We start from the raw sequence: 23,942 nt of genomic DNA, 5'->3' as shown, positions 1-23,942 counted from the left end.
CTTTTTTGGAAAAAGTCATTTTTCATAAAAATGTTAATATAGGTGTTATTTCAAAAATGTTGAGTTGTATTTTAAAATTTGCTTTAATTTCTAATATAGTTAACACTGATGATCAGCGATATGCTATTAAACGTATGTAAGCCCCCTTAAAAGGGTTGGTGGGGAGCCCTGATTTGTAGTAGATGCTGATTTTTTAAATATACATTTAAAAATAAATGTATATTCATTTTCAGCTTCACTGGGTGGGTCTTGGTTGCTGTACACAGGCTTTCTCTAGTTGCAGCAGTCAGTGGTTACTCTCAAGTTGGAGCATGTGGGCTTTGGTAATTGCAGCATGCAGGCTCAGTAGCTGCAATGCACTGGCTTAATTATCCTGAGGCATGTGGAATCTTCCTGGAACCAGGGATCAAACTCATGTCCACTGACTTGGCAGGTGGATTCTTATCCATGGCACCACCAAGGTGTACTTATATGCAGAGTACATCATGAGAAACGCTGGGCTGGAAGAAACACAAGCTGGAATCAAGATTGCCGGGAGAAATATCAATAACCTCAGATATGCGGATGACACCACCCTTATGGCAGAAAGTGAAGAAGAACTAAAGAGCCTCTTGATGAAGATGAAAGAGGAGAGTGAAAAAGTTGGCTTAAAGCTCAACGTTCAGAAAACTAAGATCATGGCATCTGGTCCCATCACTTCATGGCAAATAGATGGGGAAACAGTGGAAACAGTGTCAGACTTTTTTGGGGGGGCTCCAAAATCACTGCTGATGGTGACTGCAGCCATGAAATTAAAAGATGCTTACTCCTTGGAAGGAAGGTTATGGCCAACCTAGATAGCATATTGAAAAGCAGAGATATTACTTTGCCAACAAAAGTCCATCTAGTCAAGGCTATGGTTTTTCCAGTGGTCATGTATGGATGTGAGAGTTGGACGGTGAAGAAAGCTGAGTGCCGAAGAATTGATGCTTTTGAACTGTGGTGTTGGAGAAGACTCCTGAGAGTCCCTTGGACTGCAAGGAGATCCAGTCAATCCATCCTAAAAGAGATCAATCCTGGGTGTTCATTGGAAGGTCTGATGTTGAAGCTGAAACTCCAATACTTTGGCCACCTCATGCAAAGGGTTGACTCATTGGAAAAGACCCTGATGCTGGGTGGGATTGGGGGCGGGAGGAGAAGGGGATGACAGAGGATGAGATGGTTGGATGGCATCACCGACTTGATGGACATGGGTTTGGGTGGACTCCGGGAGTTGGTGATGGACAGAGAGGCCTGGCGTGCTGCGGTTCATGGGGTTGCAAAGAGTTGGACACGACTGAGCGACTGAACTGAACTGAACTGCTTTCATCCTAACCAGGTCCCAGCTACCTATACCTCACTGATGCAGAGTTGGGGAGAGGCCCACACCATCAGCTTGGGTTAGCCCATGGGGAGCCAGCTCCAACAAACCTTGGATATAATCCATCTAAGGTTCTGGAATCCTCACTAATTCTGGAGAGTGGAAAGGAGGTCCAAGAATGAGTTTGCGCTCAGGCGTCCTAGGACCACCACCCTCATCTTGGTTACGTCAGAACTCCAGGGAGTCGAGGCCTCCATTACACAAGTCCTGAAGCTTCCAATCCTAAGGTTCTTCTTTTAAATGGATTTTTAAAATCCTGTTTACTTGGCTTTTTGGTCATTCCACACAGCATGCAGGATGTTAGTTCCCTGACTAGGGATCAAACCCACACCCAGGGCACTGGAAGCAGAGACTTAACCACTGGACCACCAGGGATGGCGCTATCCTCATGTTCTTAACAGAAACATCCCAAAGTCTCTCCTGTGGTCTCTGCCAAAGCCCAGGTGAAGACAAGATACCCAAATCTTTCTAATTTCTCCTTGAAAAACTTTCTCTTTAAGGAACACTTTTTGGGACTTGCTTCAGGAAGGTTCACAGTTGGTTCCAGCTTGGTCCTGATTTGCTGGGGGAAGGGTGTGTAAAGTCGTTCAAAGGGGCTGTGACCTGGAGTGACTGAGCCACCGAGGGGCTGGCCCAGCACTCTGAATCCACCGCCTCCACGCCGGCTGGGGGGAGGCAGGGGGTGAAGCATGAAGACTCTTACAAGGAGGAAGTGAGGTAAACAAAATACTTTATTATTTGAGAAAGAAAAGGCCAGATTACAAAACTTTGATATATAAGTTCTGTTTATTATCATGCCAAAGGTTTACCATGGATTTGATTTTCCATGACTCTTGGGTCGAGCCATGTAAAATTGCCAACTCTGTAGATAAAAACAGACAAATACTGGCAAATTCATGCGGTCAAACCCCTATAAAACGAGCGAGCGGATGGCTGATCTCTTTCAGCAGCAAGATGTTCCCAGCCGCATGTGTGCTGATGTTATAAACAGCTGTCCGGCAGATAAACAGGTCTTGCTTGAGAAGAACATCCTGTGCTTAGCAGTCCTCCAAACCGTCTTATGTGGGTACGAGACGCAGTGGTCCCCCTTCCGGCTCTCCCCTGCCCACCCTACCACCCAATTCCCCGGTCTCATCACATGGAGGATTTGTCTTCAGAGACGTCACCACTGGTCCCCCTACGATGCTAGTGAGGACTGTCTGACTTGGAAACCAACTTGATCCTTTACAAAAGCCAGGAACACAGGCTGAGCCAGGGGTTCCTTCAAAAGGACTACAAAAGTCTCCATCACGATGAAGACGTTTTCTTCACATGAACGACCCCAGCGCCTTCTCTTTCCCATCTTGCTGGCCTTCTCTTTGCCTCCTGGCCTTCTGTGTGCAAGAAAATAAAACTGTGGACACTCAACAGAAAGGAGCAGCTTGGTGTCCGGAAAGCCTGAGACTCCACAGGTAAACAAGATGGGACAAAATCAGGCTCCACTCATGTCCAAGAGGTTTATTAATTAAGCCTTCCCTCCTCCCACACCTTCAGCTCTGTACGTTCGCTTTCCATGGCGCTGCAGTAAAAATAAAACTTTCTTACAAATTACATTTTTTTTCCAGTGAATTACTTTTGCAGTAAAAATAGCTGCTACATAAATCCCTCCTGATCTCTGAAAAGGAGTCGCATATTTCCAAAAATAGTATTCTTATTTTAATCATACAGCATAATTTGGGGTGTGGGGGTGGGGCTTGGGAAGGAAATGCCTGGTCAGGGGAGGTGAGTCGCTGGGGAAAACACAATTGAACTTAAAAATAAAGTAAGTTTTGTATATAAACTTATTTCAAGGCATGCATAGAAATGGAAAACATATGCCATCTGTCAAGAAAAATACTGCTTTATAGCTTTTACATTACAGTTAAAGGAGAAGCAGAGAGGCCAGGAGAGGCCCCCAGATAATAACATTAAGTTTCTTATAAAAATTCCCAAATGTACAAAGTCCTTGCCATAGATAATAACCCGAGGCAAAACAGAACAAAAAAACAGGAATGAACCTTCTTAGACCTTATTTCTGTAGGCATATTAAATGTAAATAATACACACTTTACAACTTCTCTTAATCTGCTCTGGCAGATTAAATGTTTGCAAAAGGCCGCCAGTGCTCCTGAAAACCAGCGAACGTTGCAAAATGCCATGTGCATTCCTATGTTCACATACAGTTATATAATCATTTTAAATTACAATGTACAGTCTCTGTTAAATAGGTCTGTCAGGGGACTCTGATAACAATTACCAGGTTACAGTCATATATACAAACTAACTTCTGAAACAGCGTGTCTTTGCCGCCTCCTCCCCCTCAGAACCAAAGAGAGCTCTTGGGCGATTCCTGGCTGCAAAAAGGCACAAGAAAAATCCAAGAAGTGTGCGTCCATGACATGCTCGCTCCTTTGAGAAGACCCAGCAGCCTGAACGATCCTGTCACCACACAGCCCTCCTAGGGCTAGGACGGCGGCCCCTACCTTCTCCCTGGGCCCTCCGCGGGGAATAGCATCTTTAAGTGGCGGGTTCCCGGCAGCAGGCTTTCCGAAGCGAGAAACCGTGCTGCTCTCAGCGAAGAACCGCGGTGTCCGATGGAGTAAGGCCACTGCTTCAGGAGACGCGCCGGCTGCGCGGATCCGGCCTCTCAGGGTCCTGGGACGGGTCGCCACGGCCCCGCTCCCGGCCCGGGCGGGCTCAGTCCTCTGTGTCCGGCTGGACGCCCAGGATGGCGTGCAGCTCCTCGGGCGTGAAGCCCAGCAAGTTCTGCAGGTCGCACACGAAGCGGTACACGTAGCGCTTCCCTGACGTCTTGTGGATGATATTCTTGTCGTAGTAATAGCGCAGACCCCGGCTCAGCTTCTCGTAGTTCATCTTGGGCTTGTTTTTCCTCTTTCCCCACCGGCGGGCCACCTGTGGCGGGACAGGAAAGAGTTCCGTTTAATTCAGCAATTAAGAAAAAGCACGCGTCTTCCTCGTCCTGGCAAAAACCATCACAATACTGTAAAGAAAACTATCCCCCCATCAAAATAAATTAATTAAAAAAAAGAAAGGAAATCAAGAAAGAAAGAAAAAGCACGCTTTTTCCCCTGACGACGATCTGGACGCACGCTTACTGGAGCACCAGAAAGGGACTGCAGAGATGCCGTCTGCTGTCCTGCTCTGCAGCCCCGGCTATTTATCTGGGGATGGAGGGACAGGCAGATGAGGGAGAGGGGTCCCCCGACCCACAGCTTCGTCTGCTGAGGCTTCGCCCTCAGTAAAACCTTCGGGAGCCAAGGGGTCGGTCCTGAGACAAAGCAAATGCTATGTGCCCCTGCCTCCTGGGCTCGCACTCCAAGACCACCATGTCCACAGCTGCTGAAGCAGGATTGAGGCCACGTGGACATGTGCATTCCTCAGTGCCTCTGCCGCCCCGGGTTATTGGTGAGGTGAGGCGCCACACCCCACAGCTGCCAGAGACCGAGGGCGCCCCTTCTGCTGGTAGGGGACCTGCCCTCAGCTTTCCCCTCCAGACGGGCTGGCACGGCTCCGTCCACCTCAGCTGAGGACTGAGGCTCAATATCCGCCCCCCCTCCAAGGGAAAAAGGTAAATTTCCTACGACATATTCCGATGGTCAGGCAAGAGCCTCAGTTTACAGCCTGCGCCTCTCAGCTCGATGACAGAGCAAGACGGGGAAGCCCAACAGTGCTGTGTGCACAGTCCACTCCAGTGTTCTTACCTCAAGAACCCCACGGACAGAGGAGCCTGGTGGGCTACAGGCCAGGGGGTTGCAGAGGGTCGGACGCGACTGGGCCGCTGAGTACAGCGGAGTAAACTGTTTATCATCGCGATAAGACTCCTAACGGCCAGAAATGCCTCCTGCAGAAGTGCTCTCATTTGTGTATACTTGGGACCCGTTTCTTGCACCCGGGGAATTGGGTTTGCAAAGCCCAAGTGACGGGATCGGGTTTGAGAAGCCGGAGGCTTGAGTCCCCAAGTCTGGACGTACCTCGTCAGGGTCCGCGAGCTTAAACTCCCATCCGTCCCCCGTCCAGCTGATGAATGACTGGCAGGACTTGTCAGAGAGCAATTCTAGAAGAAACTGCCACAGCTGGATAGGCCCGCTTCCTGCAGGGGAGAAGGGGTGGGTTAGACATTCCTAAACACAGCAAGGCTTCAGAGTCACCCTCCTGAAACAACAACTGTGAGATCCCACTCTGGACTGGGTATCAAGGTGAAGGTGTGAGGCTGGGTGCTGGTGACAGTCTTGGATGCTTTAATGGAAGGAGGCCAGACCCCAAGGTGAGGGCTTCTTCCCCAACGCCTCCTGTTCTTGGAAAAGAGATCACTGGGCCCTTGATTGCTAGGCTTGGTCTTTATGGAGAAAAAAAAAACAACACAAAACAAATTCTGGGCCACCATCTCCTTGGCATCAAAATCCCTCCCTCTGTTTAATTGTTCCTTATGTAATAACTTGCAAGGTTTATTTCTAGAAACACCTCGTGGGACAGGGTGGGGGTGGTAGAAGGGGCCTTTCAATACAGAGTGAGGCATGTCATTCTCGGAACCCCACGCGTAGCTTTCCGACCGGATGACAGTGGCTAAACTGCTTGATCCACGACTTGGTTTACTGAGTGGTCACTGGGGCACCTAGGGGAGTAGCCAGGGCCTCAACATCCGTTCGGTGAGGTATATGCTTTGCAAAGTGCTCTCCATATACCTTTTCTCAATTAATATTCAGAACCGCTGCCACCTTGTAAAGTATGACTATCGATATTTCAAAGATGAAGAGGGATAAAACGGGCCCAGCGGCCGGGTGGCTCGCCCGGGATCACAAGCTCACCTTAAGGCCACTCCCCAAGGCACGGTGACCACATCGTGGATACAGCAGTGACCCGAGTGACCACAGCTAGCATCCTCCAAGCCCGCTTCCCTGTCTGTGAAATGGGCTAATACCACCCATGCTAGGCTGCCCTAGGGTCCCAGTACTGTCCTAGTCAACCACAGAGCTAGCAAGGCAACGGATGGTCACTAATGTTAAAGTGAAAACCCACCTCCACCGTGGCTGTTTCCCTTCTGATCAGGCCCTGACTCCCATGAATGAAAATGACAGCCATTTTCAGTCTCTGAGTAATTTCCACGGCTGTTTGTTTTACAGGACAGACAAGAAACGGGATGCCTGCGTATTCTTATTTTAGCCTATTGGATTTTTAAAAGCAGGTATTTTTTAAATCCCCAGTGGCTCCACATGGTCAAACTAGGAAAACAAAAGCACATTTAAGGACACAGAAAGCAATCCAAAAAAAAAAATTCTCATATTTTTGCTTAAGTACTGGGAATATCTGCTTCTAAAAATAGCTTTAATATTTGTCCACGCCTAGAATAGCTGTTACACAAACCTTCAAAATAAGATGGATTTGACAAGCAGAAGAAGGTAAACAGTCCCTGTGTTATTGGAGGCCGGCTCTGGGCCCCTTCCCCCGGCTAGGCAACAGTCTCTGAAATTCCGGACATGGCTGAGTCAGAGCTTCAGCCGCCACAGACCCGTGTCCCCCTCTGTTCTCCTCTCCTTTTGGGGACCGGCCAGGACTGACCAGGTGAGGGAGCAGCCTGGGGATTCTCACCCACTACGCTGAGCTCAGCGACCATGAACATCCCTGTACACGTGGCCTCTTTCGGATGCAGGGAGACAGCTCGCCTGGCTTAAGGATGACACCGCACGCATAAAACCTGGAGCGCCAACGCGAGGTGGTCCAGCGAGAAACGCCCTTGATAAACAAGGCGGGTGCACGCACCTGTGAAGCCGGCCAGCACGGCTGCGGGTATAACTGGTTTGCCCTGCTCCACCGGGTCGCTCCGGTCCTGGATGTAGTCCTTGAACGACATGGTCGGCTTGCTGAGGCCCAGGGACTGGCTGCAGTCGTCCTCGAAGCTCTCGAAGGAGGGCACCCGCTGCACGTCCAGCAGAGACGACTGGCTGTTCCAGGACTGCAGCAGCGACTCCGAGCTCTCGAAGCTGTCGCCGCCCGTCTCCGCTGAGTCGTGGTCCCTGGGCTTCCCTGGCAGAGACAAGCACGGGCTGTGACCCCTCCAGGACGACACAGGGTCAGGCTCGACCACCGACCCCTCCAGGCGTTCGCCCTGCCAGTGCACAGCCACTCAGGTTTCTCACTGAGCCGCTTGTTTCTTATGAATAAACAGGCTACGCAAGCACCTCTTCCATCAAAGGCAGGACTGAGAAATCGTATACACAGCATGGGAAAGGGTGGCAATGTGCATGGACCTCAGATACAATGTGAGCAAAAGCCAAACGTGAGAACGCTTCGTATCCAGTTCAAGAACAGGAAAGAGGGTGATGAGAAAAGTCAGGACAGTAGCATCTTCTGGGGGTGGGGGGAGTGCTACCGTCTGGGAGAGGGTATGAGGGAGCCTTGTGGGGTGCTGGCACCCTCTCCATCTCAATCTGGGTGGTGGTCACCCAGGGGTATATAAGGAAAAATATCCGACCTGAGTTTTGTCCACTGCACACTCGTGAGTGTGTTCAGTCGCTCAGCCGTGTCCGACTCTTTGCAACCCCATGGACTGTAGCCCACCAGGCTCCTCTGTCCATGGGGTTCTCCAGGCAAGAGTACTGGACTGGGTTGCCATGCCCTCCTCCAGGGGGGCTTCCCACCCCCGGGATTGAACCCAGGTCTCTTATGTCCCCTGCCCTGCAGGTGGGTTCTTTATCTCTGTGACACCTGGGAATATGCACTTTCGTCTCCACAAAGACATCTTGTCACCTGCCTACACTGCCTCCCCCAACAGCCCACTGGGTGGGTGGAGGACTCCAGCCACAGAAGCAGGAACTCTGCTGGTTCCCTGACCCCCCCAGGCCCTGGACCAGAGCCTCAGGCACGAGGAGAAAGCTCGCTGAGCATCGCTGCTGTGGCCATGTCCCGGCAGTCCAGTCCTTGACCTCCTCCAGGGGCAGAGCACCGGCTGACCGTGGCCCCGGGAAATCACACCCCCAGCCCCACTGACAGGCAAGCTTGGGAGCCTGGGTCTCACCAGAAGCGCTGGAGAGCAGGTTCAAGCTGCTGGCCGGGAAGTCCTGGCCGACGGAGCAGTAGTTGACGCTGACGGTGCTGAGTCGGGCCTTGGGGAACATCTGGAAGTCCTGCTCTGGCCCGAGCGTGCCGGGCGCCGAGGACGCTGGACACAGGCCGTCCAGGATGCCGCCTTTAGGGTAGCTCTGCGTCTGGATGCCATACGGTGCCTGCTCCACACCAAAACCTGCAACAGGACAGCAGACCACACAGCTGTCAGGAGATGTCAACGTGATGACCAGAGACCCTACACGCCTCCAACCAGAGGCAACGCGAGCAGACCCGCCCACTCCAGCCCGTCCTCTGCAAGACCTCAGTGGACACGCTGAGGCTTTGACGGGCAGCTTTTCCACCGAGTCCTCCTCTGATCTAACTGCGCATCTTCTCAGTCCAGGGCCCTTTCCCAAAAGGCCTGCGGCCTCTGGACCCCAGAGGTGATGCTGCAGGTGAATATTCCTAGTGCTTCCACGGGAGCCTCAGGACGATAGGGCTACTGGCTGTTTCGGCTCCCGAGGAAACTAAGGTTCAGACCAACTAAGCGATCTGCCATCCAACCTGTGACCCATAAGTGAGCATTTCCAGTCACCCTGCCCATGCCCGATTGTACCACCATAAGCTACGCTCACCAGCGTCAAACCACCAGAAACACCAACCCGAACTCTGTAACATCCCAAGTTCAGAGCAAACGGGGTACTGCTGTTCACACACCTCTTGCGCCTGCCACCTTTATCTATTACACTGATCTGACCCCAGCAATCGGGTCACTCCATTCTGCCCCCTTGAGTTATAAATTGCCTCGACCAGCGCTGGCCAATGCAAAGGTTAACACAAGCCACCAATGCGATGTTAGATTTTCTAACAGCCCCACTGGAAAACTACAAAGACGCTGGCAAAATGAGTTTGAACATTTTACTTGACCCAAGAGACAGTAAAGAACTGCCTGCCAATGCAGGAGATGCAAGAGACATGGGTTCAATCCCTGGGTTGGGAAGATCCCCTGGAGGAGGAAATGGCAACCCACTCCAGTATTCTTGCCTGGAGAATCCCACGGACAGAGGAGTCTGGTGAGCTACAGTCTATAGCGTCACAGAGAGTCAGATACGACTGATTAGAATGTACGCAAGAAATCCATTATCATTTCAACATGTAATCATAATTTTAAAAATTATTAAGGAGACATTTATATTAAGACTTTCAGATCGGTGGTGTAAGTTTTATCTCACTGCACATCTCAATGTGGACCAGCCACACTTCAAGTGACCAGTGGCCTGGATTTGTGAGTGTGACCACCGTGTGGGATAGTGCAGGTCTAGACCCTGGCTTCGAACCCTTTGTGAATCTAACAGGAAGTCTTAGAACCAAGCTCTCAAGGGCAGAATTCATTGCACTGACCTAATGAATTGCTATTAATCCAATGAGGAACTGAGTTGAGGTGCGAATTTTCTTCATACTGATCTTCGGTCTTTTCTTGGTTTTCTGAAAAATTGACAGAGGAGTCAGAAAATTACAAATTGAGAGGTTTTAAATGACGCAAGAAAAAAAAGTTCCTGTCTGAATTACTGTTCTACGGTTATTCCAGCATAAAGAAATGCATTTTAGCTGCATACTTAATCCAATGATGTTTTGTGTCATTATGTCTTTTAAAAGTACTAGAGACAGCAACGTATTTTCCTAATAACAAGAAAAAGACTTCTAAAATTAGTGCTGCCATTGGCAAAGTTAAATTTTCTATTGTATAATTTGAGCGATCTAGATGATATATTGAATTCATCCATGTAGTCCACAAAGGGTTAAATGCTTATGAAGTACCCACTTCAGCAGGGGCTGGGAACACAGCAAATTAGGGACCTGGACAGATTCTCTGTCCTGGTGATGCTTCTGACCCATCACCTCAAACTCTAAGGTGTGTCCATGGGTGGCGAGAGCTACAGAGAGATCAAAACAGTGCCACGGGCGTCCAAATGGGGACACATGTGTCCAAGAACTTTAAAAAAGAAAAGGTTAGCATTCGCTGTGTGAACTTACTTCTACAAACACACAACCACACATGCACCCACATATCCAGACACACACACTGAGAAATGGCAAAATGGGTCCAACATGCCAACAGATTCAAACAGAAACTTGTCAGATCAGACTTGTCCAGGTTCAGGGAAAATTTAAGGGTCTTTAGGTTTTCCTTCCCCTCAGAAGCCATAACTACAAAGAGCTGGTAGGGGTCCCTGAGATCTTTTTAAGATGCTGAGTCTGTAATAGATGTTGAAACTCAAGAGTTTAAAATCAACTGAATGAGAAATATTTCTCTGCATTCTACCAACAGGCTTATTTCCTTACATTTTTAACTTGAAGGATTCCTATGTTTTGCTTTTTTAACTCAATGTTGTTGTTGTTTTTCCTTTTATCCAAAATGCGTATTGGGATGGTTTCCCGTTCATCTTGATAACAGGGTATGTTGAGCGCTGCTTCCATCTGAAGGAGCAGCCTTCTGTAAGCCTTGCTCTTCCTCCTGAAGCTGGCCAAGGACAGCAGAGCACCGAACACATATAACTACTGTTTGTGCATGGCTAAAGACAGGCTGATTCTACAGCATCCTGGGAATTCCCCATCCCTGAAACAGGAACTGGGGCTCTGCACGAGGCACCTGTTCCTGTTTCCCCTTCTCTCCTGGAGAGGGATGAAGGAGATACTTTGCGAGAGGCATGTTCTCACGGGGAGGGCTTCGCCGCAGGTAAGGCTCAATGTATTTTTAACACTAGTCTCGATGCTCTTCTTGGGTCTAAATCAATACTTTCTACATGAGAGTTCTTTTTGCTTGAAGGCCAGTTTCTGTACAATATTTCAGTGTGTAAAGTATACATCAATTACCTCAATTACTTCTACATCTGTTTATAAACATAAAACAAAAAGTCTTTGTGGGATCCCATTTGGTCTTAGGGAAAATAACTATAAAATTCCCAGTTTATCAAAGGCTAGCTTTGGCTGGAGCCGACTTGTTTCTTAAGGCTCTGTAATGTGAGCCCCCAAACACGGGCATCCTAGCTGCCTTGACATCAGAGCCACACGTACGCCTCCGACTTGAGGTCTGGCGACACTGAACACCTTGGTGACTAAGGCTCCCGCCCTGTGGCTAATGCTCCCCACACACGTTCTTCAGTGGAATCGAAATCTATAATCACCACCACGGAGCTGACTCGTGCCAATGGCATTTTCAGTCTGTCTGCCCTCCACCACTGATCGCACGCACAACTCCCCCATCACTCTTTGCCACCACAATTGCCCCGGCGCTCACGGCTACCTTTGATCATCTGCTCCAGATGCTCCCAGAGAATATCGCCCACAAAGTCAGGCGCCAGCTCCAGAAAGCGCTCCTTGCCAAGGTCACACAGCACCTGCCCCGTCATGCCGAACCTCTGCAGGTTCACGTCCACCAGACTGAACTCGTTGGTGGCCCAGAGAAGCCACTGGCACACCTGCTGCTCAGTCCACAGCCAGGGATCTAGCAGGGAGGGGAGAAAAGCAAGGCGGTGAGGCCAGATGCATTCCTGATTTACCTGCAGAGCTCAGATGGGCACCAGGGCTCAAGGTGATGAGCCAGCAGATACCCAGGAAGATGCTGAGGCGCTAACAGCAGTGCTGGAAGAAGTGTTCAGAGGGGTGGGTTTCGAAATTAAAACTGGCTCAGCTTCAAGAGATCTCTGCCCCTCTTTGCAAGATACCCTAGGCGTACGCCTGAAATGACGCCATCTCAAGCTGTGGTGGCCCAACGCCCTGGTCCAGCAGAGCACAGGACAGAACGCGGCTCCGGGAAGCAGCACTCACTCTTCGGGATCCCCAGCCGGCGTTGCTCCTTTTTGAAGCCACTGAAGGTGGCTTTTAAGGCTTGACTCATCACAGCCTTGCTGCATGGGGTCAGCAGAGGCAACTCGCAGTTGGCTGAGTCTGGAAAACAAACCCCACGGGGACGTTAAGAGTTCCAGCCGGCCACAACACAGGAGAACGGACGGGGGTGGGGCAGGGAGTCTTAGCTCCTATGGAAGCACAACGAGGATCCTCAGTCTTCAGCATCACTCCCCAGAGGAGCGTAAATATTAATATGAACCAAAACGGTTTCTGAACAAAACTGAGAAAATATATTATAATTTAATAATACACGTATTATTTTAATCATTATGTAACTATACTTCTTACAATTTAATAACTACCCTTATTTGAAAAAAAAATCCAAAGTAAAACTCGAATTGAATTTTTGCCAAACTTCATAAAGCAGTGATCACCTAGGTAAGGTTTCTCTTGCAGGCTAGTCTTACATTTTTGACAATGGACGAAGTTGTGTGGTTTTTCACCAAAAGCCTTAAGGGGTTGTAAGTGCCTAATCTGGAAGCAACTTCCATCCATTAAACTAAGCTGCAGGCAAAGGGACAGCAGATGTCACAGGAACACATAGTACTTAGCACCTGTGACGTCAATTTTTTTGAAAAACAACCTTCTCTGCATTCCCTCAGCAATTTCAAGAATGATGAATGACTGTCACGTGATAGCACACTTACGCAAGCATATGCGTTTTAATTAATTTTCTGCGCTGTATTTTTTAGCACTTACTTCATACGACAAAGTCATCTCTGGAATGTCTCCCACTAATAACTCTATCATAGTAATCACAGAGGCATCACTTGATGTGCTATTCTTTTCAAAAGAATGGACACTGATATGAAGAACTACAAACACAAAGGCAGATGGGTAAAGACGAGCAGGAATACTTTGCTGCCCCGAAACTGGGGGTAGGGGGGAAATCTAAGCTAAGGACGTGAACCTAGGATGAAAAGGTAGGGTGCACTGTGAGGTCCACTGGTCTGCGTCATAGAGGGGACTGCGAGATGGGGCCTGGGCTGGCTGCAGTGTTGGAGCGGCCTAAGAAGACACGCAGGGCTCCCTGCAGTTTGCCCCCAGCAGGGCACCTCCTCTCCCTGGGGTGTGTCTGGCAGGTAAGGATTTCAGAGTCACCAGCTGCATAAAAAAGAACTGTTTTCTCCCAGATGCCAGCCTCTGTCTGACTTTTCATACAAAGATTCAAGACATCAACATGCATCCTTTACGAAGGTCATCTATGAACTGAGATCCTTAGGGACATCACACTCAATTCATCAAGTCTGAGTAACCAATTACCATGAGAAATCGAATCCAAGCCGGTTGGCACTTCCTGGAGAGTTTGCTCTTCACTTAGGGCGGGGAAAATGGCGAGCAGGGACCCATCAAAGGTGTCAAAGGCGGCCTGGCGCTGCAAAGGCAAGAAGAAAAGAAAACAGAAACATTGGCATTTACACTCAGTTAATGACCTGTTTTAAAAGTGGTCCATGGGCAGCCTCACCAAGATACCCTGATTCAATTTGCCAATTATAAAGCCACGCATGGAATCGACCAGTCGGTACTCCGAGCAGACTTCTGAGAAGATCCAAGTGGCCCAAAGGATCTATTTACTCCGGATCACTTACAGGCACACACCTTGGAGACACTGCAGGCTTGGTTCCAGACGACCGAAATAAAGTGACTATCACAGTAAAGCGAGTCACACAAATTTCTTGGCTTCCCAATACATATAAAAGTCACTCTTACACTATTAAGCATGCAATAGCATGATGTCTAAAAACTGTGCACATACCTTAATTAAAAAATACTTTATTGCTAAAAAATGCTAACCATCATCTGAGCCTTTGTAATCTTTTTGCTAGCAGAGGGTTTAAACTATATCGAGGATTACCAAAATGTGACACAGAGATATGAAGTGAGCAAATGCTGCTGGAAAAATGGTGCCAATCAATGCTAGATTGCAGGGTTAGCACAAGCCTTCAATTTGTAAAAAAACTCAGTATAGCAAAGTGTAGTCTATCAAGGCCTGCCTGTCATCAACCGCAGAGTCAGAATGACTGGGAACTTACTTTTAATGGCATAATCAATTTAAATGTATAAGTTAAGCAAACAAACCTAAAACCAAGAGAATCTTACCACAGAGCCTCGAGGGACTCAGAGACCACCTCAATCCAAACACCTGGCCCTTCTAAGCTAAACGGGCAAGATACTCAGACCGCGTGCATAAGGAAAACAACTCACGCTGTTGTACAGCAGAAACTAACACAACAATGTAAAATTATCCCCTAATTAAAAAGAAAAAAAATCCTATGATAAATCATAATGGAAAAGAATATTAAGAAGAGTACATGTATATATATGTATATATGTGTAAATATATATATATATGTATAACCAATATATATATATATGTATAACCAAATCACTTTGCTGTATAACAGGAATTAACAACGCTGTAAATCAACTATGTGTGTGTACAGGCAGTTTCGTCTGACTTTTTGCAACCCCATGGACTGTAGCCCTCCAGGCGCCTCTGTCCATGGAATTTTCCAAGCAAGAATACTGGAGTGGGTTGCCATTTCCCTCTCCAAAGGATCTTCCAGACCCAGGGATCGAACCTGTGTCTCCTGACTCTCCTGCCTTGGCAGGCGGATTCTTTACCATTGCACCCTCTAGGAAGCCCTACTATACTTATACTTCAATAAAGAAGGAAAATAAATAAGGGGGGAAAAAAAAAGAAACAAAAAAAAAATGATCCTTGGCAAGACAGCTCCAGCTCACTGCAGTTAAGATGAAAGGCAGGGAAAGAAAAAAATCAAACGACAAAAATCAAACAAAATACGTATGAGAACATTCCTTAAGATTTAATTTTGTAAAACTGTATTGAAAAGGTCACCCCCTCACTGCCTCCCATCATCTATGAAGGGGAAAGATTTCCAAAGAAAACAGATTTAAAGTTAAACTACCTACAATTTAGGGGAAGAGATAAACACAGAAAGATAAGCCTGGAGCTGTGAGAATTTCAAATACAAATGGAAGAGCTTGTACTGTCAGACTCATTTGTATGTAACAGACAAAGGCCTGATTCATCATCGCCTAACTTGTGGAAGAAAAACGTGAAGAACGGCTATATTTTTCCAACATAAGCTGGAAATCCCATGTCATGTGTAATACAGTGACCCATTTGTTGAGTCATCAATTAAAAAGTGTGTAACACATTTACCGATCCAATGGTTGGTGTGCTTTCTGTTTAGAAAGGCAGAACAGTGAATGACATGTGACATAAGAGGGTAGGCAGAAGTTGGAGCTTGGCCCAGTGACGTTGGCGCCCAGCCCCCAAAAAAACCCAAAGCGGGGATACCCAACTTCCCAAGACCCACAGGGGGGTGGGCGGGGGGCGGGGAGAGGCCAATCATGCAGGTGTGAAATACTCATCTTGATGCATAAATCAGCTTACAGCAATGCTAATTTTGGTGACATACCCGTAGATTTTTAAAATTCCTGGCGTGGAAGCCTGGCGTGCTGCAGTCCAAGGGGTTGCAAAGAGTCCCACAGGACTGAGCAACTGAACAACAAAGGATGGCCCAGGTGACTAAGAAATGCCTTTCCTCTCCAGACTGCACTTCTGTTCTGTCTTTAAAACCAAGAAGTCAAAAGACAAGATAGAATGCATATTTCAACACATCAGTTTCAGCAAGAACAGTTTCTTCTCCAAGCCCAGAAATCACACGGGCATAAGCTCTTCAAGTTTATAGGAGAAATTTTCTCTCTAGAGGTGTCATTTCAAACTTAGCATTACTGTAATTTCTTGTATGGTGTCTGCCAGGCCACAATGAAAACGTCTGACCATACTGAACCAACAACAAAAACCTCACTGGCTTGAAATTTGATCAGTTTCATGATACTCTGGAAAGACCTGTGTCAGTTTTTGCCTCCTGGGGTTTGATCAGACAAACAACCTCATAACCATAGCGAAAAGCGGAACATGCCAGAGACACAATATTATACAAAACACTACCAATCTAAAACCACTGCTTCTGAGACATCTTTAAAAATCAAATCTTGCTGTCACATTTGGAGAAGGCAAATGGGAAATACCAGTTTGTGTTGCTAAAGAGTGTTCCCAAAAGGGAGTGAGATAGAAGCTACATGAAATGTTTACTTCGAGGGAGGAGGCTGTTGAATCTGTTTTTCTCTTTGTTTTTAAACAGCCGCAGTTGTCCCAGGAAGGACAGACTGTCTGAACCCCACGGGCACTGACCCTTCTGACGGGAGCAGGAGCAGCAGCATCGGGCCTGCCTGCCTCCTCTAAGCTCTTTGAGCTCTTTTCCATCTCTTGAGGAAACTTCCTGGGTGGATAGAACAGGTACCTCCTCCAGTTCCAGTCTCTTGAGAATTTATAGAGCTTTCCACCAAGGAGCCTCAGAAATCAACTACAAAGGCCTCACCATCTACAAATTGAATGGTTTCCTTCATATCTTGGAGGATAAGTCAAACGAATACCAGGAAACCCATTTAACAGATGAAAACACTGAGACCCAGAGAGATGAAGCAAACAGTCCAGAGTCACACAACCAGTCTCACAGCTAGAACTGGTCTCCTGGGACGCAATTGCTTTTTTTACTCCTAGAAACTGAGTTTTCCCATTTTTATAAGTTTTTTATTAAGACTCGTTCACTCACCTTGAGTGTCCCTCTGTAACTGCTGGCCACAGGGGCCACCTGGTCCATGTTCTTGATTCCAAAATCATTCATCTTTTAAAAAAAAGAAAGAAAAATTAAGAATTGAAAGAGGCAACATATTAAGTCGATTTTTAAGCCCGCATGTGCTCCAGCCCTAACAGGTCATTCAGAACCAAATGCCAGGAATTCTTCTCACAAAGGTGATGCTACTCAAGTAATTAAATAATAATGCTGTCTGCAGAATTCCCTTAGGATCTGAGGCGCACAGATAAAGCTGCCTTCAGGTTGGCTGGGAGAGCAAGGCTGGGGGCCTGGGTCCTTCCAGGACAGGCGTGGGGAGGCTGTTTTTCATCGGTGTTGGAGCTGTTGGGGGCTATGGGCAGGTGGGCTGCCAGGCCGTGGACCACCTTCTGCGTGCAAGGGGCAGTCAGCCCAACCTGGGAGCTCCAGGGCCATCAGCCACCACCGCTCCTGGGCAGATCCAAATCCTGGAAAGCCTGCTGGAAGACCCACCTCGGAGGCCCCCTCCCCTCTCCAAGCTCAGGAAGCACAGAAAAAGCAAAAATCGCAGCTTGAGATCAAATCCTCCTGCATTATGTCAGCTTCTCCAGCGCTGAGCACACAAGCTCAAAATACTGCATTTGCGGGCTGCTCAGCTGTTTCTTCAAGAGGAAGTAATTCCGACTGTGGACCTGCCTTACTTGCTTGGAAGGTCTGGGCTTTCACCATGGACCTGTGCTGACCCGCGGGGTAAAACCACGTGTGACTCCTGAGCGCTTGGCCCTGGACTAGGGCGGACTCAGATGTGCTTGCCCTCGATTTCAAAGATTTCCTAGGGAAAAGTCAACTATCTCAGTACTGACTTTGTTTACTGCGTGTTTATGTAGTATTCTGAATGTGTTAGTTTAACTGAAATTAATTTCATTTACTTCACCAAATTTAACTGCGGCTATTAGAAAACTTCAAGAGCTACATGCGTGACCTGCAATTGGACAGTTCCCTAAGTGACCTGTGATTTGCTGTAATCCACTGAAAACTCATCTGGGGCCCTAAAACGTTACTGTTTCGCAGGGCAAGTTAAATATTAGTAAGTGAGGAAAGTACTTCGATAATCCTGCCAGAGCATTAGATGAAAAAAACTAAGCAACTGAAGCTGATTTTCAAATACCCTGGGAAAGCCCCTGTGACAGTAACCCACCCTCCTGGCTTCAGCACCATGATGTGGAGGTCTAGAATAGGAAACTTCTCGGGTACCTCTCACTGCGCATTCTGAGGTCTCCATTGGGTGCTGCTACCTATTTCAACCAAAACTTTGAGTAACTAAAATATTGTGCAATGGATAAGGCTGACTAGCAGAGGCAAACAGCATATTTTCCTGTAACTACTCCATTTGAGTTTGTCCATTCTTGTTTTCTCTTTATGGTCAACATTATGGCTAAACCAGACCTCCTAACGACTCAGCATACAGACACACACACCCCTTGGCTAGAAAGGCAGTGTGGGAGGAGAGTCCCTGCCACAGGGAAGGCCAGAGGCACTGGGTGTGTGTGTGCCGTGTGTGCGCATGTGTGCACGCTCAGTTGTGTCAGACTCCATGACCCCATGCACTGGAGCCAGCCAGGCTCCTTGGTCCGTGGAATTTTCCAGGCAAGAATCCTGGAGTGGGTTGCCATTTCCTACTCCAGGGGATCTTCCCGACCCAGGGATGGAACCCGTGTCTCCTGCATTGGCAGGCGGATGCTTTACCACCGAGCCACCTGGGAAGCACCCCTGAGGTACCGGGGTGGTGGTGGGGGGAGTTGTTAAAAACCTCTGACGGCAGGTCGTTATCAGGGTGGCCAGCGCAGGCTGGAAAGGTTTGACAGTAAATAATGGGGGTTGGGGAGAGGGTGTTGTCCTGGATCAAAAGGGACTGCGTCTGCTCAGAATCCCCACTTGGTGAATCCTGTCATCCACAAACAATCAAAAATCAATATACACTATGGATGACCACTGCCCTGGTAGGTTCCTACTTGCGGAGGGCTAAGCCCGAGCCGAGGGACCACACCTTGCCACCTTACTCAACAGTCTGACATCCCTGAGAGGTAGATGTTATGCCATTTGACAGAGAAGCTACAGAGACCCCCCAGGACTCTGCCCAGGATCACAGGGCTACTGCGGGGGGGCCTCTTAGGGGCACAGAGCAGACCAGATCTATGGCCCGACCTCCTGAGCTCTGCCGAGCCAGGATCCCCTGAATGGTGAGGCCTGGACCGTCCTCCCAGCAGTAAAGAGCAGAGATCACACACAGATACCATTAGACTAGGCTCCTGCTCCAGACTTTTCACAGATGCAAAATGCTCCTTAATAGAGAGCTTTATGCCACTGATCTGCATGAACCAAGCCCTGTCGCCTGTTGATGACATCAGCAAGCCTCAAAACAGGAGGCCAAAATGAAAGGACATCTTGGGTGTCCTCAGTTACCCATCTCCTTCTCCCAACTTGCAGACTTTATTCCACATTCTTGAGCTTCACGGAGATGGACTGAGAATAGATGTGGAAGGCCACGGAGCAGCCTCACCTGGTTTTTGTGTACAAATTCTGAGAGGAAAGGCAGTCTACCACTCCCATATAATTACCAGCTACGACATAGAATTCTTTTGTTGTCCGGCTTTTAATTTGTTTTGTAAAAACCATGTAGAATCAAAGTGCTCTACCAATGGTTTCTGGCAAACACGTCTAACTAATCAAATTTAAGTTCTCCTGTTTTACTCAACAGGTTCCCAGGTGGCTCAGTGGTAAAGAATTTGTTTGCCAATGCAGCAGACGCAGGTTCAATCCCTGGGTTGGGAAGATCCCCTGGAGAAGCCAATGGCAACCCACTCCAGTATTCTTGCCAGGAGAATCCCATGGACAGAGGAGCCTGGTGGGCCACAGTTCATGGGGTTGCAGAGTCAGACATTGACTTAGCGTCAAAACAACAGTTCTACTCAACACTGTTTGTGAAGATAGCAAACCAAACAGGCCACATCAGTTCCATTAGGTCAGTTTCACATTCAGGTCTTTTTGCGGCTGCCCTATTGATCACTGCTCTTGAGCAACGACAGAAAAAATGGGTAAATGGCAAACATGTTCAATCTTAAAACAAGTAGAACTAGCCCAACAACAGTACCCTTATGGAAACAAGTGATTGCTTCTTTGAGATCAGAGCACAGGTTTGCATTTTAGGCCAACTGAAAAAGAAAAAATATCAAACCCTAAGCGCACTTTTGAAGATTGGTTTTCTTTTCCCTTTGAAAGCTATCAATTTAGGCAGAGGAATGACTAATCCCAGAAATGAGTGTTTGACTATTTCCCTGCGGGACACACGGTGCGCTAGCTTACTGTACTGTGATATTATTCAGAATTTTAATAAACCTTAACTTAGAGATTTATCTCTCTGATTGGTGGCGGTGTGGGATGGCAGACAGCGCACATGCGCTTCCACTGCACGGAACACGATGAATCTCTTACCGGTAAATTAAAATAAATTACCCCTATCTCCAAAGGGGGCTGCTCATTTCTTTACTTTCTAAATAAACTGCTGGTTAAATTCTATTTTAGGATACCCTACAATTGAATACAAGCCAATACAAAAGTCTCGAGTGCTTAAAAAAAGGAAAAAAAAAGCCATATACGCACAAACGCTGTTACCCTTTCGTCCAAAATCCTGTAAGATCGCGAAAATAGAGGCAGCCTCGCGCACCCATACCCCGATTTCCGACATTCTCCCCACGTTCACCTCCCAGCACCGAGGGGCCCGAATGCAGAGGTCCTGGGGAGCCCATCGGGGTCTCGGTGGAGCCGCCGGACCCTCTCCGCGCCCCCGTCGCCTGTCGCCCTGGCCGGGCCCCGGACGCGACAGCGCAGGTGACCGGGAGCGAGGGTGGGAGCCGCAGTCCCCCAGGTGTTTCAGGCGCCCCGGATCTTGCGGGCCCGGCGCCCTCCGGTAAGTCACCGGCAAACCAGGGCGCGCCAGGGTCCCTCAGACACCTTCTCCCGCGTCCCCCAAGCCCCCTGGCGAAATCAGGTTCGCCCGGCGCCCACCGGCAGGAGCCACCCCCACCCTCACGCCGCGTTTCCTTTTAAAACAAAAGCAAGTGAAACGAGCCGGCGCGCCCCGCCCGCCCCAGCCGCCTCGGCGACCCCAGGCCCCGCGGCCCAAGTTCGGAGCCGGCTCTGCGCGTCACGGCCGGGCCCACCCCGAACCCTGCTCACCGCCCACCCACCTACCCCCAAAGCCACTCGGCCACCGGGGAAACAAGAGCCCCAAACGGACCGATCCTAGACGCGCGACCCCAGAATGCCACAAATAGTCGCCACCCTGCCTGGACCCCGGCTGCGCCCCGGGGATCTGGGGCGCCACCCGCGTCCCCAACTCGGTTCCTGGGTTCCCCGGGAGAGAAGCGGGCGCCGGAGGGCGCTCCCCGCCCGCCGACCCCCGCCGGACCCCGGCCACCCCGCCCGGCCCGACCCCGCTCTTACCGCGCCGCTTCGGGCAGAGCCGCCGGGGGGGCTCGGGGCCCGGGATTCCTCGGTGCGCACCGGCGAGGGCGCGCGAGTGGGGCGCTCGTGGAGGCCGGGGGCGGCGGAAGGGCTCGGGGCGCTCGGGGAGGCCGGGGCGGACCGGGGACGGCGGGCGGGCTCGGGGCGATCGGGGCTGTAGCTGCGCCGCGCTCCGTGCGGCCGCTGGAGGAAGTAACCGGCCGGTCCCCTCCGCCGCGCGCTCTTCTGGAGCCCGGGTATCGGGGGGGAGGAGGGAGGTGGGAGGAGGGAGGGGACTTCGGGACGGGAAGGAGGGGCGGAGGGGGAGGGGAGAGAGGAGGAGGGGCGGAAGAGGGGGCCAGGCGGGGAGCCTGCGCGGGAAAGGAGGGGCGGAGGGGAGGGGAGGAGCGCGGGCCGGGGGCGGAGCCGGGGCGGAGCCGGGGCGGAGCCGGGGGCGGAGCCGGGGCGGAGCCGGGGCGGAGCCGGGGCGGAGCCGGGGCGGAGCCGGGGCGGAGCCGGGGCGGAGCCGGACCGCGCCCCGCGCCTGCTGTCGCTCGCCGACCGCTCGCCCAGGGCCGCTGCGGGCTTGGGCCTCGGACGTCCGGCGCCCCGGGCCGTGTATGTCCCGGGAGCTCAGGACTAGAGTCTTCCTCTGATTTCTTTCTTTCCCGGGTCCGCCGCTTTAACCCCCGAAAGTGCCCTGGCAGGATCGGAGTAGCTAGCTAGCGCCGGTGCCACCGAGTGGCCGCGGGGCTTGGTCCACACCGGGGGACTCATTCTGGCCCCATTCTTGGACATGCTTATGGACTTATGATTTCCGATCGTTTTTATTTTGAGCATTCTGTCGTGAAAACACGCTGAGATGACAAAGGTACGAAGTGGACCCTCGATCGGTCACAGAGTCCCCCTGCTCCGGGAAGCACCTCCGCTCCCGCCCCAATCCTCACTCGCACTCTGTGAGTGGCGCTCCTAGAGTTGAGCGGTGCCTTGGTGATAACTAGCCTTGACTGGGCTTCCCTGGGTTGTGCTAAGTGGCTTTAGTCGTGCAGATTCTTTGCGACCCCCTGGACTGTAGCCCGCCAGGCTGCTCTGTCCATGGAATACTCCAGGCAAGAATGCTGGAGTGCGTAGCCATTTCCTCCTCCAGGGGATCTCTGAACCCAGGGATTAAACAGGCATCTCTTACATCTCTTGCATTGACAAGCGGGTTCTTTACCTCTAGCGGCCTGGGCTAATCCTCCGTGATATTCTCCAAGGCCTCATTGTCCTCGCTTTGAATATGAGAGAATTGACCTTTAGGGCAAATAACTTGCCTAGTCAGAAGACATATAAATGGGAAATTCAGGGTTGAAACTCCAGTTTATCTGACTTCCAACTATGGTCAAAGCCCTCACCGGTACCTCCCGTTTCCATTTTTAGCAGGAAATACTTGAGTCTCTGGCTAGAAATGTGCACATTTCCGATTCAGATCAGATTCTCAATATTTTGGTGGAATATTTAGATTCCCAAAGGTGGGTGTAGAATAAAATAGCTCAGCTTAGGCAAGGCCAGAGACTGGAAGTTTGTGTATCTCAGAGACGGCAGTGCTGTGAAGGGAGAGGGAGACTGGCCTCACTTCTCTGTTGCCAAGGTTCCCGGTTTCCATGGCAACCCTGAACCCAGGAGTTATTCAGATAATTGAGATAGTATTGCACTTTAATGTTTTCAGGTACCTGAGGGTCTCCAGGAATCACCATTGCATAGGTCAGAGGCCAGATCTATACAGCTCAAATCACCAGGAGCAGAAATGATTGATATTTCCAGCAGATTGAACTGATTCTAATGGCTTCTCTGTGTACATTCAGGCCTGGATCAGAAATCATAGACAGATAGATCAGGAAGGAATTTCATAAGTGGTATACAGATCCATAGTAGGTTACCATGGAGACATGAAGAGTATGCTACCTTTTTTTTTTTTTTTCCCTAAAACTATACCAGAAAATACTGACTCATTCGGGCTGCAGTTTCAGCTAATAGAGGGACTTTCCCCCTTGGCTACTGAAAGCATCTGAGAAACTTGGAAAAGACAGCCATTAGGTCAAGTTCAGTTGCCCAGAGTGGGGCTGCCTTGTCTATAGCAGCTGCTCCCGTGTCCATAGATATCAATGCTAGGTAAGGGCCCCTGAGACCCAGTGATCTTTGGGAAGACATCTTTCTTCCTTGAAGAGCTCAGAGAGGAGGGCGTTTCCAGCATATCTGAGCAGAAGGACATCAAAAGAAGGGTCACAGGATTTTGAAGACAGTCCGCTCATGACAGCCAGCTTTCCTTGTGCTCTAACTGGCTAAACCTTGCGGCGGTTCTCAGCCGTATAGAAGCAAGGGTGATTATGCCACCTATGTCATAAGGCTGTGATGGGAGCTCAACA

The 23,942-nt window shown here is 49.6% G+C and overlaps 1 protein-coding gene across 4 annotated transcripts; it reads right to left on the bottom strand.

Moving 5' to 3' along the window:
• Window positions 1-2,112: 2,112 nt before the first annotated feature.
• On the bottom strand, window positions 2,113-23,179 carry ETS2 (ETS proto-oncogene 2, transcription factor). 4 transcript variants are annotated; one of them, XM_081559128.1, is made up of 10 exons: window positions 22,754-23,179; window positions 17,035-17,106; window positions 13,652-13,763; window positions 12,308-12,427; window positions 11,784-11,984; window positions 9,881-9,964; window positions 8,451-8,675; window positions 7,196-7,459; window positions 5,410-5,528; window positions 2,113-4,330 (listed from the first exon to the last, which is right to left on the bottom strand). In XM_081559128.1, exons 2-10 carry the CDS (start codon window positions 17,104-17,106, stop codon window positions 4,115-4,117), a joined length of 1,413 nt encoding a protein of 470 aa, XP_081415254.1. In that variant the 5' UTR covers window positions 22,754-23,179; the 3' UTR covers window positions 2,113-4,114. The 4 variants fall into 4 exon arrangements, with proteins under 4 accessions (XP_081415254.1, XP_081415246.1, XP_081415276.1 ...); XM_081559120.1 differs by lacking the exon at window positions 22,754-23,179 and adding an exon at window positions 21,538-21,792; XM_081559150.1 differs by lacking the exon at window positions 12,308-12,427 and having other exon boundaries at window positions 22,754-23,158.
• Window positions 23,180-23,942: the final 763 nt, after the last annotated feature.

This window comes from Giraffa tippelskirchi, chromosome 2 (genome assembly GCF_054371585.1).
Source record: "Giraffa tippelskirchi isolate mGirTip1 chromosome 2, T2T-mGirTip1v1.2.pri, whole genome shotgun sequence".
Classification (NCBI taxonomy): domain Eukaryota; kingdom Metazoa; phylum Chordata; class Mammalia; order Artiodactyla; family Giraffidae; genus Giraffa; species Giraffa tippelskirchi.
Note: the sequence above shows the minus strand (reverse complement) of the source record. Positions and strands in the feature narration are given on the sequence as shown.

Bases quoted from the DNA above. Each gene is read 5' to 3' on its own strand.
- ETS2 (XM_081559128.1), bottom strand. From the start codon at position 17,106: ATGAATGATTTTGGAATCAAGAACATGGACCAGGTGGCCCCTGTGGCC. The intron at 5,529-7,195 runs GTGCGTGCACCC...TCTCCCCTGCAG, and splicing joins CGTGCTGGCCGGCTTCACAG to GAAGCGGGCCTATCCAGCTG. The intron at 4,331-5,409 runs GTACGTCCAGAC...GTCCCGCCACAG, and splicing joins AGCTCGCGGACCCTGACGAG to GTGGCCCGCCGGTGGGGAAA.